This window comes from Carlito syrichta, unplaced genomic scaffold (genome assembly GCF_000164805.1).
Source record: "Carlito syrichta isolate Samal-C Ts95f unplaced genomic scaffold, Tarsius_syrichta-2.0.1 Scaffold249669, whole genome shotgun sequence".
Lineage (NCBI taxonomy): Eukaryota > Metazoa > Chordata > Mammalia > Primates > Tarsiidae > Carlito > Carlito syrichta.
Genome location: NW_007193765.1, coordinates 184007 through 200925, shown reverse-complemented (window position 1 = coordinate 200925; position 16919 = coordinate 184007). Strand labels below are relative to the sequence as shown.

The following is a 16919-nucleotide window of genomic DNA, read 5'->3' as shown; positions in this document are numbered from 1 at the left end:
TGTTTTTATTCATAAATTGTTAAAAAAGCAAATCTTATAAATGATGGAAAGCAAAGAAAGAAATGATAAAACATGACTATTTGTATACATTGTTTTTGATTGTAGAAAAATATACATTTATTCAGATTAAGTATCAGTTAGAAGCTGAATATTGACTCTGTTGGTGAAGTGATATTATTTCTATGGTTTCTTGATTTTTTTGGTAAATACAGACCAACTACAGTTGAACATGTAAAATGGATTGATGGCGTTTCTGAAGGCAAAGCTGCTATGTTGGCCCCTCTGTTGGATGTCATCAAACATTTCTGCCAAGCAAATAGTATTCAGGTAAAATACTATGGTTTGCAAGACCTCTTAGAGAATAAACATTTTTTTTTAACCATTTCAAAAGCATCCTTCAGAAACAACATTTTCTCCTTTTATTTGCGTTTCCACAGGGCACTTAGAAAATGAATTCATATCGTTTCTACAGTTAATCTGCTGTAAAAACACATCAGTTACCTACTTTTAAGAATGATACTGACTGGGCTTGGTGGCCCAACCTATAATCCTAGTACTTTGGGAGGCTGAGGCGAGTAGATTGCCTGAGCCTGCAGGTTCGAGATCAGCCTGGGCAATTTGGCAAGACCTTGTCTTTACAATAAATAAATAAATAAATTAGTTGGACGTGGTAATGTACCCCTGTAGTTCCTGCTAGTTGGAAGGCTGAGGCGGAAAGATTGCTGGAGTTCAGCAGGTCAGTGCTGTGGTGGCTGTGCACTCCACTGCACTCCAGCCTGGGCGACAGAGTGAGACTCCAACTCAAAAAAAAAAAATAAAAGAATGATGCTAAAGTAGTTGTCCAGGCTGCTCAAATCATTGAGAGATTTTGCTTTAAAATTTGAAGCATTATTTTAGGGTGATAGATTCTAACTTTTACTTTCAAATGTGATAGTTAGAAATTAAAGCTGCAAAGTTGTCATTGATGTTAGTTGGTAAGGAACTCAGCCCTTTTTTTTTTTTTTGCATGGCATGTTCTGTAGCTACTGTGCCATTCTAATGTTGTCTTTTGATAGTAAGTAGATTTCATGTTATTCTCTTCAGTTCTAATAGTGTTTTCTTCAATACCCTTTTATTATTTCTTGTCCCAACATCAATGACTCTTTCCACCAACATCAGTGACTCTTTCCACAAAGATCGGGTTTTTCTTTAAACTCCACATGCGGACTCTGCTGTGTACGCCACAGAAGGTGAGGCAGTGGTGGAGAGACTTCTGTGAATCAGGATTTTAGTTCTTCTCTGTGTAGTTTACCTGGTGAACCCGAACATGTTCTTTTACTTCTATGGGTCTCTATTTCCTTCCTACACAATAAAAATGATAGTTCCTTCCCCATATCAAGGTAACAATGAACAACCTTAGAAAACTAAAAGACATGGAATGCTTATAAAAAGCTGGAAGAGTTAAATGCATTCAAGGCAGTATTAAGGGATTATATTTTATGTCCTTTAAATATTTTAAAATTGTATTTAATTTTTTATTTTTTGTAATGCTTTCTTACCCAGGCTGGTCTTGAACTCCTGGCCTCAAGTTATCCTTCCACCGTGGCCTCCCTCCCAAAGTGCTGGCTTGTCTATCCTTTACTTTTAAGAACCTCCTGTAAGCTTTGATCAGGCACAGCTAGATGCTGCTTTAGAAAAATCCTTTTTTAACTATATGTAGAAAACTCCCTTGCTTTTTGTATATAGTATTTTTCTCTTTTGCTATAGAATATATATGGTAACTTTAAATATTCTTTTTCATACTCTTATAAAAGATATCATGGGGAAATTCCTTATATTTTATATTGGATATTTTGAAAATGAAATCATAATGTCCCCTAATGATTTGATAAAGAAGACCATACCTACCAGAAGTAATTGAATACATTCCCTCTCTTTGGACACTTGACGGTACTATCGTTCATGAATTAGTGGAATTATTTAATAATGAATGAATTATCTCTCTCAGCTCCTTTTTTGAAGAGGAAATGAAGGAAAGCAAAAGATAAATGCTTTAATGGATGGACCTGAAACTTTTGTGAGCCTTCTGGATGAAAGAGAAAATTACTGCTAATTTTTGTGATTAGGAATTATGCCTGAACTACTCTGCAAATGGAAACCATTTATTAATTAAACTAATTAATAAATTTTTATGTTTATTAAGTTTGTTTTATTATTCACCAATTTCATTAAGTTTTTGATATATATTTTAAATTTTGACATAAAACTTAAATACTGTCACAATACAAATAAAAAGTTACAAATATAGCATAGGTATTAAACACATTGAAGTAGCTATTTAGTAAAAAAAAGTGCTAAAATAATTTATAGAAATTTATGAAAATTATGTTTTTAGTGCCTGCCCTTCCCTCCCTATTAGTTATATTGGCAAATTCATAAAGATTTTAGGATTTACGGGACAAAGAGATGATAAAATCTGTAAACATACAACTAAGGATTTAGGAATGTTTAAAATACTCAGCAAAGTAATCCAAAGTAATAATCTCAAGAAGGGAGGGCTAGAATGTGATTCTAGGAGCAATAGTCTAATCTAATCATACTCTAGACTAATGACTATGTGGATAGAGAATGGTCAATTTTGGAAACATACAGGGTAGGAAAGGCACAGGGATAAAAGTAGGCAAAACTTACCTATGCATTGTTCAGAGAGAAGATATTTTGGCTTACTAAATTTGAATATTATAGTTGAGTTGGAAGGAGAATGCTTCAACCTACCTTGATTATTAAGAGACTACTTAAGACACTATCATCAGAAGTTTCCTTGTTATATTCCAAGCTTGCCAAACAACTTTCTTCTACAGGACAGACCACACAGGTGAAACTTTCCATTTATGCCTCACTATAAATAAATGAATTTGCTTTCTAATACATAAACTTACACACACACACACACACACACACATACATGAAACCAAGTTCACAGAGATAGCAAATGTGGATCTACTCTCCAAAACACAACTACTCTGTAACAAGACACATTAGACTTCTAAAACTGTGAGGATGAGGACTCAAATGCTAACCTAGATCATGACTAATGCCACAGTTTAGGGAGCAGCTTGAGCAGCCAGCAAGGTTTCTTCAAAAAAATAACTATTTTGTATTGACGTGTGCTTCCTAAAATCTGCAAAATGCAAGTATTCTGAAGTTGTAAAATAGAGACAGGAACATGTAATACCTGGCTCTGTTTTATTTAAACCTATCATATGCTTAGAACATGAAATCCCCACCTGTAGGATTGAGTGAAATCGTCTTTTGTGTTGATGTGAGAGTTTAGTTCTGAGATTCTTCCATACGTAAAATGAAACCACCACGTAAAATGAAACCATCAAAAAGGTTTGGAAAGTACGTTTTATTGCCTTAGGTTAGATAATTCAAGTTTTAACATTAGGCAGCATATATATAGCATGGAAAAAGTGAAACAAAAGCATTTATATTTCTCACCAAGCAGTGTTAATACTCATCTAATATTTTTAAAATTTAACTCTCTAACAGAATGTAGAAGCAAAAAGTAAATTTATTTCTCAAAGGAAAGCTCATAAATATTCTTCCTCATATAGTAGACAACATGATAACCTTAACAAAATATCAATATTATTTATCAAGAGTAGGCTCATCTTTATTTAACAGTTTTTATTATGACTGCAGTATGCTGTTTTAATCTACCTTTTATGTGTGGTTAAAAAGTTAGTTGTTTCTCCCTTTACCTTTTTTTCAAGCTTTAAAAAATTTTCAGTATTTCTTCATTAATCCTATTTTTTCAATCCCTCCCTTTTTAAAAAAAAAAAGCAGCTCTTAAGAAAGTATATTTAAAATTTTACCTAATGCTTAAAGTTTAGAGCTCTAGTTGGGAAATATCTTTTGAAATTTATATGTACATATATATATGTACTTACATATATAATTATATATAGTTTTTTAATATATAGCTTTATTTATATAATTATATTTTCTTATGATAGATTAGCAGAACTTTTGGTTATAATACCTAAATTTGACTATTGACTTAATTTATTCATTCATTCAATATTCATTTCCAGGGTATTAGGGGACTAATTTAGAGAGAATTGTTCACATTATAGTTCCTTTTTATTCCTTTTTATTGGCTAGTGAGGAGACAAGGAAATGTTTGTTACAAGAAATATTTTATTAAAAATTATGTGCTGTAACATTATTTTACCTTTATAAATCAATATGTAAAAACATTCAACTTCCTTTTGAGTTCCTCATAAAAAAGGAATCCTTTGACTGTTACTTAGAGGCTTTACTTGTGTTATTTTTTTCTGTGGTTAATGGTCATAAAAGGGGGGACTCTCAAAAAATAGAATTTACTTATAAAAAATTGTGTACTTATTCTTACATTTTTTAGTTTCAGTCACCTTCCAAGTACTCTCTGTTTGATGCAGTACACCTATTGAGATGCTCTTTCTACTGCTCAAAACAGTTTTTGAACTCATCAATTTTGATGCCTTTTAGTGCTTCTGCCATTTTATTGTTTCATCTCTTCCACATAGGCAGACGTTTCCCACTGAGGACGTTTTTCATCTGGGGAAACAAAAAAAAAATGTTGCTCGGGTGAGATGGGTGAATTAGGAGAGCAGGGCATGGGAGTCATGCCATTTTTGGTAAGAACTGCTGAACGCTCAGTACAGTGTGGGCAGGTGTGTTGTCATGGTGAAAGAACCAGTCTCCTGTTTGTCATAACTTGGGATGTTTCTTCCACAAATCGTGACCCAACCTTCTCAAAACTTCCAGATAAAAACTTTGGTTGACCTTTGGATCCAGAGGAGCAAATTCCAAGTGTACAAGGGGCCCACCATCCAAAAGATAATTCTGGATTTTTGGGGGTCCCCCTTGTGTTTACAGTCAGTCATTCATTATGTTGATATTACTCTTGGTCATTTATGCTATATTTAAAATTCTGTAGACAGACAACTTTTCAAGTACAAAACCTCAGGAAGAGCAGAACAAAAGTCTGGTAGTAGAAAATAAAAAATGCTCAATTTCACAATCTGTGGCCATCACATATTCTTTATTCCAAGAAAAGAAGATGTCTTTGGTAAGTGTTACTTTCAAGTTACAAGGAATGTTTAATCTATTGCTTGTGCTTTATCGGCTTTTCAGTATTAAAGCCGTGACTTGGGGTCAGTTTCTCCCTAACGCTACAATAAATCTCATTTTATTTTTAATTTTAAAGCAAAATGGCATTTTCTTTTTCCATTGAGCCTTCCTCTGTCAATTAAGTAATAACAGCAAGTACACTTTGACCATGATTATCTTATAGAGGTTCTACCAGTGGGACTGACAAATACCTTCATAGTGAGGGATATTACAGCAGCCATAGTCTCAAACTCTGTTTTTTAAAAATGAGACTAATAGTAGTATTTTTAGTATTTGCACTCTTAAAGAAACAACCTTCAAGATACATTAAGTGAAAAAAATAAAGATGCAAAACAGTGTGAAAAACAAACATATAAATGTATATATGTGTGTAAATGCATGTTTATATATTCACATATTCGTGTATTTGTACAAAAAAATGCATGCAGTCCCTTTGGAAGGAAATTCAATAAAACTCAAGTTTTTAAAAACTTGCTATTCATTCTGTATCTTCTATTACTATTTTTTAAACATGTTTGATGCTCTTTGAAGAAAATTCTAATTATTGTAAAATGTTACCATACTTAATGTTTCTTCATTGTTGTAACAAATCTTTATTATACACACACACACACACACAAAATGGAGAGTATGTTTTAATGGGTGGAGACAGAATGAGCTCTCCAACTAAGTTTAACTAGTTTGAATTCCCATCATCTCTGACATAATTGATTTGGAGCAGGTTTTGTGGTCCAGTGCCTGCCTTTTCTTGTGCCTCCATCTACTGGGCTACATTACACACTTTCTATTCAGGTTGAGGTCCAAAATAAACAATAATAAACAGTTTATAGCTTTTCTAACTCACTGAATATATGTTCTAATTAGATAGTCAAGTTTCTTAAAGTTCCTTACAAAGGTCACTGCCAAAGACACCAAATAATTCTACTGTACTATTTTTTGAATTAAAACACATGATAAATAGGAGTTTTAAGTTCAATCTTTCATGTAAATTGTAACTTATATGTGCAGGTTAAATATGCCTGTATCTACATAATTTGACCACATATATATGGTAGAAATGAATATGGTTATTTACAAAATTCAGTATTAGCTCCATATTTTCTGAATAAAGTGCATTCTAATGCTCAGTCATAATATAAGGTTTCCTGTGTTATATTACATATTCAGGGTTAAAGATGGAAGAATGGTATATCTTTACTTACGTCTTTGTTATTATTTGGTTGTATTTCATTCTATAATAGGATGGTATAATTATCTGTACCTCCCAGGAGTCAGAAAGGGTCTTCCCAGTTAACCACAAAACTAAACATGCCTAAGAACTAATTAATCAGGAGCAATAATACAATTAGTCTGAGGTAATTTGATGCCTGGTATCAGATAGCCCTGATATTATGCACACATGGTGCATACTTTCTAGTAGAAAAGAGTAGAAAACTTAATGAAAGTTACTTAAAACCTATCCTTGAAGGATGAAAGTATTGCTTTAAATGCTCTATTCTGTGAAAGTGTCAACATTCATACAAATACAGTCTAAATTTAGATTCTCAAAATGTATTGAAAGCAAGTTTCATGAAATAAACTAGAACTTCAGGCTAAGCTTTTTGGGTGTTTAAATGAATGTTTTGCTTAATAAGTATCTTAAATGCATTTGGATCCACAGTTTTGTAAAAAGCTGCATAAATATGTCACACTGTTCGTGTGAAGTTCAATAGTAGGAAAATGGTGACAGCCCTTGTAAAATTGTAGTTATTATTTTATGAATAGCGCCAATTTAAAACACCTAGTAAAGTCTTCTCAAGAACCTTTTGTAGAATGCATCTGGAGACTTACGTTAGCACTGAGCATTTTAGGATTTGTCTTGGAAATTCATGTAACCAAAGCACCATTAGTTACTTCAAGTATATAGAAAATTGGATTATAGTTTACTGTGTTTTCAAAAGGTTGTGACAGCTATTAGACTTACACAGAATGACCTCTCTTTGCCACTAATAGCTTTTTAAAGTGAATAATTAGAAGGGGGATGAGGATTGAATTCTTAGCTAAAGGTAGGCAATTTTGGTTTTTTCAACACAATATAATAGGTATGAAAAATAGAACCTATGGAAGTCTATAATGTGGGTAGTTTTAAAGCAATAGATAAAAATTTTAAGTGAAGGTTTAGTCCATTGCTTATTTTTCAGTGAATATTTATTACCTGAACATTTTGAACATTTTCTTTCCATGAAGACAGTAGAAATTTTTAAAAACTCACTGACTCTTTGCTGTTATTTTTCTAGAAGAGCATAGCTGAGAGCAGGATTCTGCCTCTCAAAGCAGTTGGCATGCACTTATTCCAAGCAGTAAAAGCTGGTTACCCCCTCGATTTGGAGCGTGCAGGCCTGACTCCAGAGGTTCAGAAGATTATTGCCGATGTTATCCGAAACCCTCCCATCAGCTCAGGTAATAAGCATGATCTGGCTTTGTAGCCTTAATGACTTGAGTCATTGAACCCAGATGAAGTAAACAAGCGTTTCCACTAATATTTTTCACTTTAACAGCATTGACCCTTTAATTGCCATTATGAAAACCTTACTTGTTTTTTGTTGTTTTAGAAAAACAGTCTTCCTGTTACCACTCAGGAAAGTATACTGAGAAATTCTTATTTTCTTTTTCAGCTTCAGATTACAACTTCCCCACCCATCCCAAAACAGTGACTTTCACCCTTTTCTAATTTCTGCCTCATCACTTTCAAAAACCACGTTTATTCCCATAGCTTACTCCTAACTTTTCCCTAAACTTTTCTGAGTCTTTGTCATTGGTTTCACTTGAGTAGCCTTCCTAATCAGCACAGTGACTTCAGTCCCTGAGGTGTGGAAAGGATAGACAAGAGTACTATAGATCTCTCTGTAGAAGGATTTCCTCTTGTCGCCTTGCTGTAGAACCTATGGTGATCAAGGCCCTTAGCTTGCCCTGCAGAAATGTTATGATGGGTTTTTTAAAGAAGTCAAGGTGAGGTACATTAGAGGATTTCTTCCTGTAAATGTACAAATATAAACGTGGTGTGTTAGAACACAATAAATCTCATAAATTTTGTCAGACTTTTAGGATAGAATAACAGTGGCCATACAGAAAGCTTTACCTCCAGAGCTGCTGTGTGAATATTTACATTTTATTACATCATATTATTTTCCACTTGGGAATAACTATATGGTCCTTCCTGCTAAGAATTTGGAAATAAGGGAAATAAGATCACTCCCTGAAAGTACAATCAATACTGTACTGAATTGATCAGAGCAAGAATAGTCAAGTCACATTTAAATATAGGATTATTTCTAGACTTGAGCAAGACTGGACTGAAGGTCTGAAGAATGAAACTTTCATAACCTCCATTGATCCACAGTGGGAGCAGAGGGAAAGGAGAGACACAGAGGCAAATTTGAGAAATCATCCAAGTTTCAGGGATGGAAAGTGGTGGCCAATGAGACTTCAAGTATGTTAAGGGCCTTTTATTGAGATCATATTTGAGGAAGACTCTTGACAATTCATTCTGCTTCTATGTAATTTCCAGCTTTCTGGTTATAATTTGATTTCCCATATAGATCTGTATATAGGAAACGCATATAGTAGTCATGCTAATCTGAGTATTTATCTATGTGGTCCTTGTGAATTCATAGTTTTAGGTTAATACATTGACATTTTCTAAGTTTGAAAACCTGAGGGCCACATCCTGGACTGCATGGTAAAATATCAAGGTAACATAGTAAATCATCTTACGAGAAAGCTAGTCAACTTGCCTGGTTGCATTGCAATCTTTTTAACTTCAGAAATAAGGCAAAGGAAGGAAAACAGTCATTATTGTATAGGGTCAGAATTATAGTTATATGGACCTCTGTTTTCCTAATGCAAAATGAGACAATGTTTTAGGGGAAGCCAAAGACTCAAATTTCTTCTTGATTTTGATACTTGGGAATTATTTTTTTCTTTATAAATGTATTGTTTTTCAGGACTTAAAGAAATTTGTATCTTTTGATGAGATGTTGAGTAGTAGGCAGTATTTTCTGAAAGAGTTTGTGAATTTTACCTCTTTTTTCTTTCTTTCTATTGACAATCATTTTTGCTGTCATTTGGCTGCCTTCTTTAAATTCTGGAGATTGACAAATGGTGTTAGCCTAGTTAGTGAGAGCAGAGGCTCTGGCAAAGGACAAATCTGTTTTCATCTTGGCTCTATAATTTCATTGCTACATGACCTTCAGCAAATTACCCAATGTCCCTAAGCCTCAGTTTTCTCATCTGAGAGAGAGAGAGAGAGAGAGAGAGAGAGGGAGGGAGGGAGAGAGAGACTATTGTCTCTCTTACAGTATTGTGAGAAATATAGTCATGCGTTGCTCAACAGTGGGGTACATTCTGAGAAATGCATCATTAGGTGATGCAAATCTAGATGATGTAGCCTACTGCACACATTGGCTACATGGTACAGCCTATTGTTCTTGGGCTACAAACTTGTACAAAATGTTATTGTACTGAATACTGTAGACAGTTGTAACAATGGGGAAGTTTGTGAATCTAAGCATAGAAAAGTCACCATAAAAAATATGGTATAAGATAAAAAATAATATGCCTGTGTAGGGCACTTACTATGAATGGGACTTGCAGGACTGGAAGTTGCTCTGGATGAGTCAGTGATTGAGTGGTGAGTGAGTGTGAAGGCCTAGGACATTACTGTACACTGCTGTAGACTTTATAATCACTGAACACTTAGTCTGTGCTAAGTTTTTTTTTTTTTTTGAGTTGGAGTCTCATTATGCTACTGGAGTGCAGTAGCATGCTCACAGCCACTGCAGCCTCAACCTGCTGGGTTCAGGCTATACTTCCACCTCAGCCTTCGAAGTAGCTGGAACTACGGGGATGTACCACCACGCCCGGCTAATTTTTTTATTTATTGTAGAGATGATGTTTTGCCAAGTTGCCCAGGCTGAACGTGGTCTCGAACCCATGAGCTCAGGCAATCCTCTCACCTCAGCCTCCCAAAGTGCTAAGTTTTTAAAAAATGTTTTCTTCTTCAACAGTAGGTTACCTTTAACTTACTGTAACCTTTTGACTTTATAAGCCTTTTGATTTTTTAAAACTTTTGACTCTTGTAGTAACTCACATTGTATAACTGTACAAAAATATTTTCTTTTTAATGTCCTCATTTTATAATCTTTTTTCGGTTTTAAAATTGTTTTATTTTTTAACTTTTTAAAGTGTTTTGTTAAACAGTGCAAACATGCATATTATCCTAGGCCCACAAAGGGGCAAGATTATCAGTATCACTGTATCCCACCTTCACATCTTGTCCCACTGGAAGATCTTCAGGGGCAACAATATGCAGGGAGCTGCCATCTCCTATGGTAACAATGCCTTCTTTTGGAGTACCTCCTGAAGGACTTACCTGAAGCTGTTTTACAATTAACTTAAAAAAAAATAAATGGGAGTACACTGTAAAATAATGATAAAGAGTATATAGTACTGTAGTAACACATAAACCAGTAACATAGTCATTTACTATCATTGCCAAGTATGTACTGTACATAATTGTATGTGCTACACCTTTGCACATAATGGCATCACAGTAGGTTTGTTTGCACCAGCATCACCATAAACATCAGGGATGCTTTGCACTATGGTGTTACAATGGCTACAGTGTCCCTTGGTGACAGGAATTTTTCAGCTCTATTATATCCTAATGAGACCACTCTCCTATGTGTGATCCATCCTTGACTGAAATGTCATTGTGTGGTCCATGAGTGTAAATTAGATACTGTACAGAAAATCCTGACACATGGTAAGTAGTTTGTAAGTGGTGGTGATGAACATGATGATAATTGAAGAAGTAGATAGTAAAATTTTATGACATCTTAAAAATACAGTCTAAATATGATTTTTAAAATACTCTATCTCTTTTAATAGCTATTTAAGAATATATGAAATTAATAAGTGTATAAAATGGAAGGTTCCAAAAACTGTGTTTTATAGAAACATACAACTTCAAGAATTCAGGCAGGTTATACCGATCTGTTGTGTCTGTGCATGTACTAAAGAATTATTGGACAAATATTCTTCATGACATAAATAGGTGTTCTAATCTCACTTTATTATTGGCATGGGAAAATGGCAAAGGAAGATTTAAGATTATATTATTTAGTCTAGCATCAACAGCATCTGTGTTATTTGCTATGGTAAAGAATTGAGGCACTGTGAATTTGCTTTCTAAATCATGCATTCATAAAGTTACAAAACTTTAGATTTGGAAAATAAATTAGAAATCATTGCATTTTCTCTTTTCTGCTCTCACCCTCTTTCAGAGATGGGAATATAAGGCCTAGAGAGTTTTTAATTTCATGTCTAAGATTAATGCCCAAGCAAGTTTTTCTTTTGATTATATCATGTTAAAGTTGTTTTACCAGCTGATTTAAAGAAATATGCAATTTATAATCCTGATATAGGATTCAGCTAACTTGATGAGTACAATAAATTAACTTCTTTATATTCAGTTTAATATCTTTATATAGCTACGGTTTTTAAAGACCTTCTACTGTATCTGGTCCTCTCTACAATCTGAGGTTAGCAATTTCAATTTCTGATGTTAGATAGCTTTTTAAATTAAGAAATATTAAAATCAAGCAGAATATACAAAAAAGGAAAAAGTATTTATAATTCAACAGCCTGATTCAACAAATGTTAAGAAGATGAGAAAAATATTGGCAATCATTAGTGACTAAAACATTAGTAAAAAATTTTTGTACTACCATAGACAGGGCATAACAGTAAGTACATTTTTATTCAAAGATAAATATGAAATTGAAGTTATAAAGAAAGAGAACATTTTAAAATTTACTTATTAAACACACTTCTTTCTGTGTTGTATGTAAGTTTCACATATAATATGAAAAAGTATATTTTTGTAGCCCATTTCCAAAGCCAAAATAGAGGAACTAAAGAAGGTTGTGATAATCATGAGCCCTTTTATTTCTGTTTAAGCGATGGGGTCTCATTCTGTTGCCCAGACTTGAGTACAGTGGTAGCACTATATTTTAAAGAATTTTGAATATTTATATTCTGAATAACTTCATTCTCCCATTCTTTATGTGCATGTAACTGCAAAATTAAGAGTTGCTCCAAGGGACCTGCCACGAAAATAGAGGTAATGTGATCTCTTTTAAAGCACTGAAGGAGCGCAGCCAGTGTTAGCATTCAATTCTCCAGTAGCTCTTTTTAGCACTTATTTACATGGGAAGTTAGAGCAAAATAAGATACACCTTTAAAGTTAGATGCCACTTATTTGCCTATATGTAATGCAGGATGAACTTAACATGGAATTCTAAAGAGAACTTATAGAAATGTATAAGAAAATATGGAATTTTCTAATATCTATGCATTGCATTAACTTTATGTATTAAATCATTATCAGTGACTTAACATTGCAATAAAGCAGCAGATGTTTCTATATCATAATTTTATGAACAAAGATATTCTCATTTTAGAAATAAATTATTTAAAATGGAACAAAATATCTCACCTTTTATTTTGAAATAATTTGTTCAACCCATGACACTATAATGACTCATAAGATGTTGTGAATTTTTTCAGTGTGGTTGTATCACTTAGAGTGTGGGAAATTTTATATGGTTGTTCTCGAGCAGCACTATCCAACAGAAATATAATATGAGCTACATATGCAATTTTAAATTTCCTAGAAGCCACATTTACAAAAGTAAATGGATGCAATAATTTTGACAATATAATTTAATTAGCCCAGTGTGTTTAAATTTTTATTATTTTAACTTGTAATCAGTACAAAAATTATTAATGGATATTTTATGTATTTTTTTCTATAATAAGCCTTTGACATCAAGTATGTATTTTACATTTACAGCATATCTTCTGATGCTACATGTTAGCTGGGAATACTTTATCTGTGTTTAACTTTGATAAAATTTATAGTTGAACAAAGTAACATGCCCAAGTTGTTTCAGACATATTTTAAAAATTTCTGATAATGGAATTGAATACTGTCAGGCTTTAAATTTAATTTTGAGTTAATAAAGATTCCCTGCTCTTAAGATTTCAATTTCTCAGTCATACTACTAGCATTTCAAATGCTAAGTAGTGACACGTGGTTACTGGTTCCTGTATTGTACCACACAGGTCTAGAGGTGATTTGGAAATATATATCAAAATACAAATGTGCATAGCCTTTGGACTAGCAATCTCACTTCCAGGAATCTAAAAGTATGGAAAGATATGTGTAATATTTTCATAGGATTTTTTTTTCAAAGAAAAACTGAAGATAGATGAAAGGGAACTCAAAGTAACTTTTGATACACACATACAACAGAATACTATTCACTATTAAAAAAGATAAAATAGTAAAATTGATGAAATTTCAGTGGCATTAGGATAGTATAATGACCACAGGACAATTGCTTTAGTTGGATTGATAGATGATAGTCATAGTGCTGATTTTATTGTGTGTAGAGGTAATCTTATCCTTTCCAAGACTTTGCTTAGCACTAATCTTACATTTTAAAGCTTAAATAATGAAATTAGTTAGATAACCCACTGATCTAGTTTATATTAGCTCTGTAACCTTCTCTTCCTGTGCCCCCACTTTTTTTTTTTTTTTGACTGCAGTGTTTTGGGGAAGTCCTGGAAGAGCAAGCTAAGATCTTTGGAAGAAAAGAGAATATAAACCTTAAACTGCAGTAATTTAAAGAACACCTTTCAGGCTAGCATTGAAAATATTTGGTTTCTGATCTGTCAGAAATGTTTGATATGTTTTGTAAATTACATGAAGCTGAGTGAGTAGGTTCTAAACTGCTTAGTGTTACCATACTCCAGAGCACTGCACAAGAATATGACGTCAGAAGGAAGTGCTGAGACATTAATAGTGGCCTGCCTGGAGGAGACTGCTTCATAATTGGTAGACGGTGTGAAGAGGTGTGAGTTAGTTCTGTGGAGCTACAAAAATTTTAAAGTTTCTTGTTTTTGAAAATAAGGCATATTTTTCCAAAAGCCTAATCTAGTTAATAAGCTTTTTAAATAACTGATATCTTTTGTTATGCAATAAGAACCATAGAAAAGTTCCTTTTTATTAAACTCGTATTTACAAGTATTTACAAGTATTTAAGGCATAAATTACTTTTATACTTGGTCTAAGCCAAAAGGCCAAGAAGTGATGAGAATAACTTGTTTTTAAGAAAAAAATATATAATTGATATTTGGAATTTGAAGCACAGTTTCATTTAGAAGCAATTCTGTGAATGGTTGTTTTGATTCTCAGGGCAGTACACAAAAGACAGTTTGAAACATAATTTATGCAAAGTCAATAGTATTGACCTGACTTTGAGTCTTGGAGGCAGAAGCTTCAGGTAATACAGCTTAGAGTTTTTACTCCATTTCTTTCTTAGGGCTATCAGCATTTGAAAGAGGAAATTTTTCTTTGCCAACCCTCCTCCTCCCTTTCTACAAAATATTTTCCCTATCTCAGCCTCCTAGGTTCTCTAAAATGTTCTCTATAATTTATTTTTAAATTGAATTTTTTTATTGTTTACAGATGTGCGTAAAATTAAACCAATTAGAACATTAGTACCTGAAGATATTGACACCTACCTCATCTACATGGCAATTGAGATCCTTGAAAATGACCATCACAGCCAGCTCTTACGCCAGCCTTCATGTGACTCCAATAAGAGATGCTTCCCCAACTCTGAAGAGAGTTGTTCAAGTTCTAAGAGAAGCAAGGAAGAAGTGGGCACTAATACCCAGGTGTTAATTATATGTCAAATTTCATGCAGTATCTGTTTGTTCAATTTGTTTATTCTAATACTAGAAGGCTGGGTGTTTGTTTTTTTTTACTTTTAATTTTTTATTTTAAAGATGTGGGGTACAACTCAGGGTTAGGTATACAAATGTTCATTATGCAGGTACCCTTGTTGATGAAATATGGCTCCCCTCCCCCCACAGAGTCCCACTATAAATTCTAAGGTTACTTTCTTTGTGTGTGTGCTATTTCCTTTACTTGTCATAAATATGGTCTGAGAAAATAGATTTTAAAAAGACAGTAAAAGAGGACTTTAATCCATCTATTTAGCTTATTGTGTAGAATGTCAACTTAAATTTTACCTGTACCTTATATTGATATATCTCGGAAATCTTTCTTTTAGAGGGTATAGTTAATAGATTTAAGTATGTGGAAATTTATGCTAATTGCATAAAAATGAAAATGAAGACAAATTTATTATAAATAGTCTCCCAAACTGGTTTATCATTCTGTCATTCATCATGCTCTGTTACTGTTATGCTGAGTATCTCGGATACACAGCTTATTGTGGCTTATAATTCTGAGCATATCCCAGTGTGCTTTTTGCATAATCAGAGAAACACTACATATTTACTATTATGTTACCTGATATCTTTCATAAAAATTAAATGTTTTGAAAATAATTACTCTTTGTATTGTATGAGATTAATAAATAATAATCAGAGACTATTCTTTAACAACATGACTCTATTAAATAATTGCATAAATTTGAAAATTTGACTTTCAGTATCTTCTAGGTCTAAAATTACATGACTTCATGATCAAAGTTTTTGAAAACTAATAATTAACTAAAAATTATTTTAGTTCCTAGTTGGTAAATTAAATGGGGTAGTAGGTAGTTGTTAATATTTGTATTAAAGGATTAGGGACTCCATTTTAGTTCAAAGACAATCTCTAAGATGTCAAACAAATTCCTACTTTTTTCAGTAGCTTTAAAAATAAGGGAACTGGTCTTTTTAAATTCTCTACTTGATTTAGGTTTGTATATAGTCATGTCCTAGATAGCCTAATGAAATTTAATTAATTGGAAATATTTATATTGTTTATAATTGAACTAGTTCTAAGAGGAACATTAAAGAAAATATATTTTATGTAGAGTTAATGAAATTTAGCTTCTATTGCATAGCCTTTTATTTCATAATCTATACCAGATGACTAAGACCCTCTTACTTTTTCCCAGTTTCTACCTGTCCAATACAGCAAAAGATGTAACTTGTTATTTTTCCTTAATATTAAAGCATATTAATAGTAAAATATTATTTTAACAATATACTAACATTTTGCTTTCCCCCTATTTAAGTAATATCAGATGCCAACAAGGGTGGGGAGATTTTTTGCAGGGTAGGAGGGAAGGAATCTTAAGGCTACTGGATTCTAGAAGGTAGACCTAATTTAGCCTTTCTTCCTATTTAGGGGAACAAGGGTATTGGGACTGGGAAGTAGATTAAGAGGTGAGTGAGCATCCAAAGCATTCTTTCTTCATTGGCCTCCTTGTATAGAAAGCTGCTCCTATTTCTGTAGAGTCTGTGAGAGGCCTAGTTTCAGAATCTTTCAGATGACATTTGTCTCTCTACTGACCTGAGTTATATCCCTTAGCCTATTTCATTTTAAAATTATGAGGCTTTTGATAAAGAATAATGTTATAGGAACAAATTACTTTTGTTATGCTTTTTAGTAATTTGTTTCATTCCTTTGTAGTTCTTCAAGAACTTCCATGATAACTTTTATGTTTGATCTTCTTTACCTTGCTTCAGTATTTGTCACTTCTCATGCATTCTTTTTATTTCCTCATTTCTCTTTAATTTAAACTTTTTTGGGCTGGGCATGGTGGCTCATGACTGTAATCACAGTGCTTTGGGAGGCCAAAGTGGGAGGATTGCCTGAGGCCAGGAGTTCAAGAGCAGCCTGGGCAACATAGTGA

The 16919-nt window shown here is 33.1% G+C and overlaps 1 protein-coding gene across 1 annotated transcript in view; it reads left to right on the top strand.

The window, feature by feature from the left end:
- WRN (Werner syndrome RecQ like helicase) overlaps positions 1 to 16919 on the top strand; it is a 125924-nt gene that overhangs the window by 104497 nt on the left and 4508 nt on the right. The window contains 4 exon segments of the mRNA XM_008051979.2: positions 213 to 327; positions 4964 to 5095; positions 7434 to 7596; positions 14732 to 14943. Of these exon segments, the coding sequence (XP_008050170.1) occupies positions 213 to 327; positions 4964 to 5095; positions 7434 to 7596; positions 14732 to 14943 (622 nt within the window).